The 632-nt window shown below is 66.6% G+C and overlaps 1 protein-coding gene across 1 annotated transcript in view; it reads left to right on the forward strand.

Annotated features, from left to right (window-relative positions):
- Positions 1–632, forward strand: part of ETH_00040505 (WD repeat domain-containing protein, putative) — a gene marked incomplete at both ends in the record, with an annotated part of 4284 nt that overhangs the window by 3584 nt on the left and 68 nt on the right. Inside the window, one exon of the mRNA XM_013373804.1 lies at positions 10–631. Within this exon, the coding sequence (XP_013229258.1) occupies positions 10–631 (622 nt within the window). The remainder of the gene's footprint in view (positions 1–9; position 632) is intronic.

A 632-nucleotide genomic window follows, 5' to 3' on the forward strand; every position in this document is an offset into this window, starting at 1 on the left:
CAGAGACAGCCAATGGGGTGGAGAGTTTTCGTCTCCTCGGAGACACCGGCGGCTGCAGCTGGATACCTCTTCCTCGTCCTCTCGTAGCAGCAGCAGCAGCAGCAGCAGCAGCAGCAGCAGCACGAGCAGCAGCAGCGAGGCGGAGGGCGCGTCGAGCCGGCCCGGGTCGGCGTCGGCAGGGGGGTGCGCTGCAGCAGCAGCAGCAACAGGGCGCCGTTCGCGGCGCATGCGCTGCGGCGCAGTGTCTCCTGCTGCAGCAGCAGCAGCAGCAGAAGAAACCCCACACGGGGCCCAGCGCCGCAGCTGCCGCCTCGCAGGCACTTCTGCTGTTGATGCCATGGCGCTGCTGGCAGACCCCACGGTCCCTGACAGCAGCAAGAAGGAGTTGCTGCGGCTGGCAGATCCTGACGAGCTGAAGCTGGCGCGGCAGCACCGGCTGCTGCTGCGCAGGAAGGAAGAAGCAGCAGCAGCAGCAGCAGACAGCAGCAGACTGCCCCCCCAGAGAATCGACGTCCCCGAGCGCTGTCTCCACCAGCGCTACGCGGGCTTTTTGCCTTTTCCCCGCGGCAGCATTTTCTCCATTAAGGAGCTGCTGCTGCTGCAGCAGCAAGCAGCAGCTGCTGCTGGTGGCG

Source organism: Eimeria tenella, genomic scaffold (genome assembly GCF_000499545.2).
Source record: "Eimeria tenella Houghton genomic scaffold, Eth_scaff1754, whole genome shotgun sequence".
NCBI classification, from domain to species: domain Eukaryota; phylum Apicomplexa; class Conoidasida; order Eucoccidiorida; family Eimeriidae; genus Eimeria; species Eimeria tenella.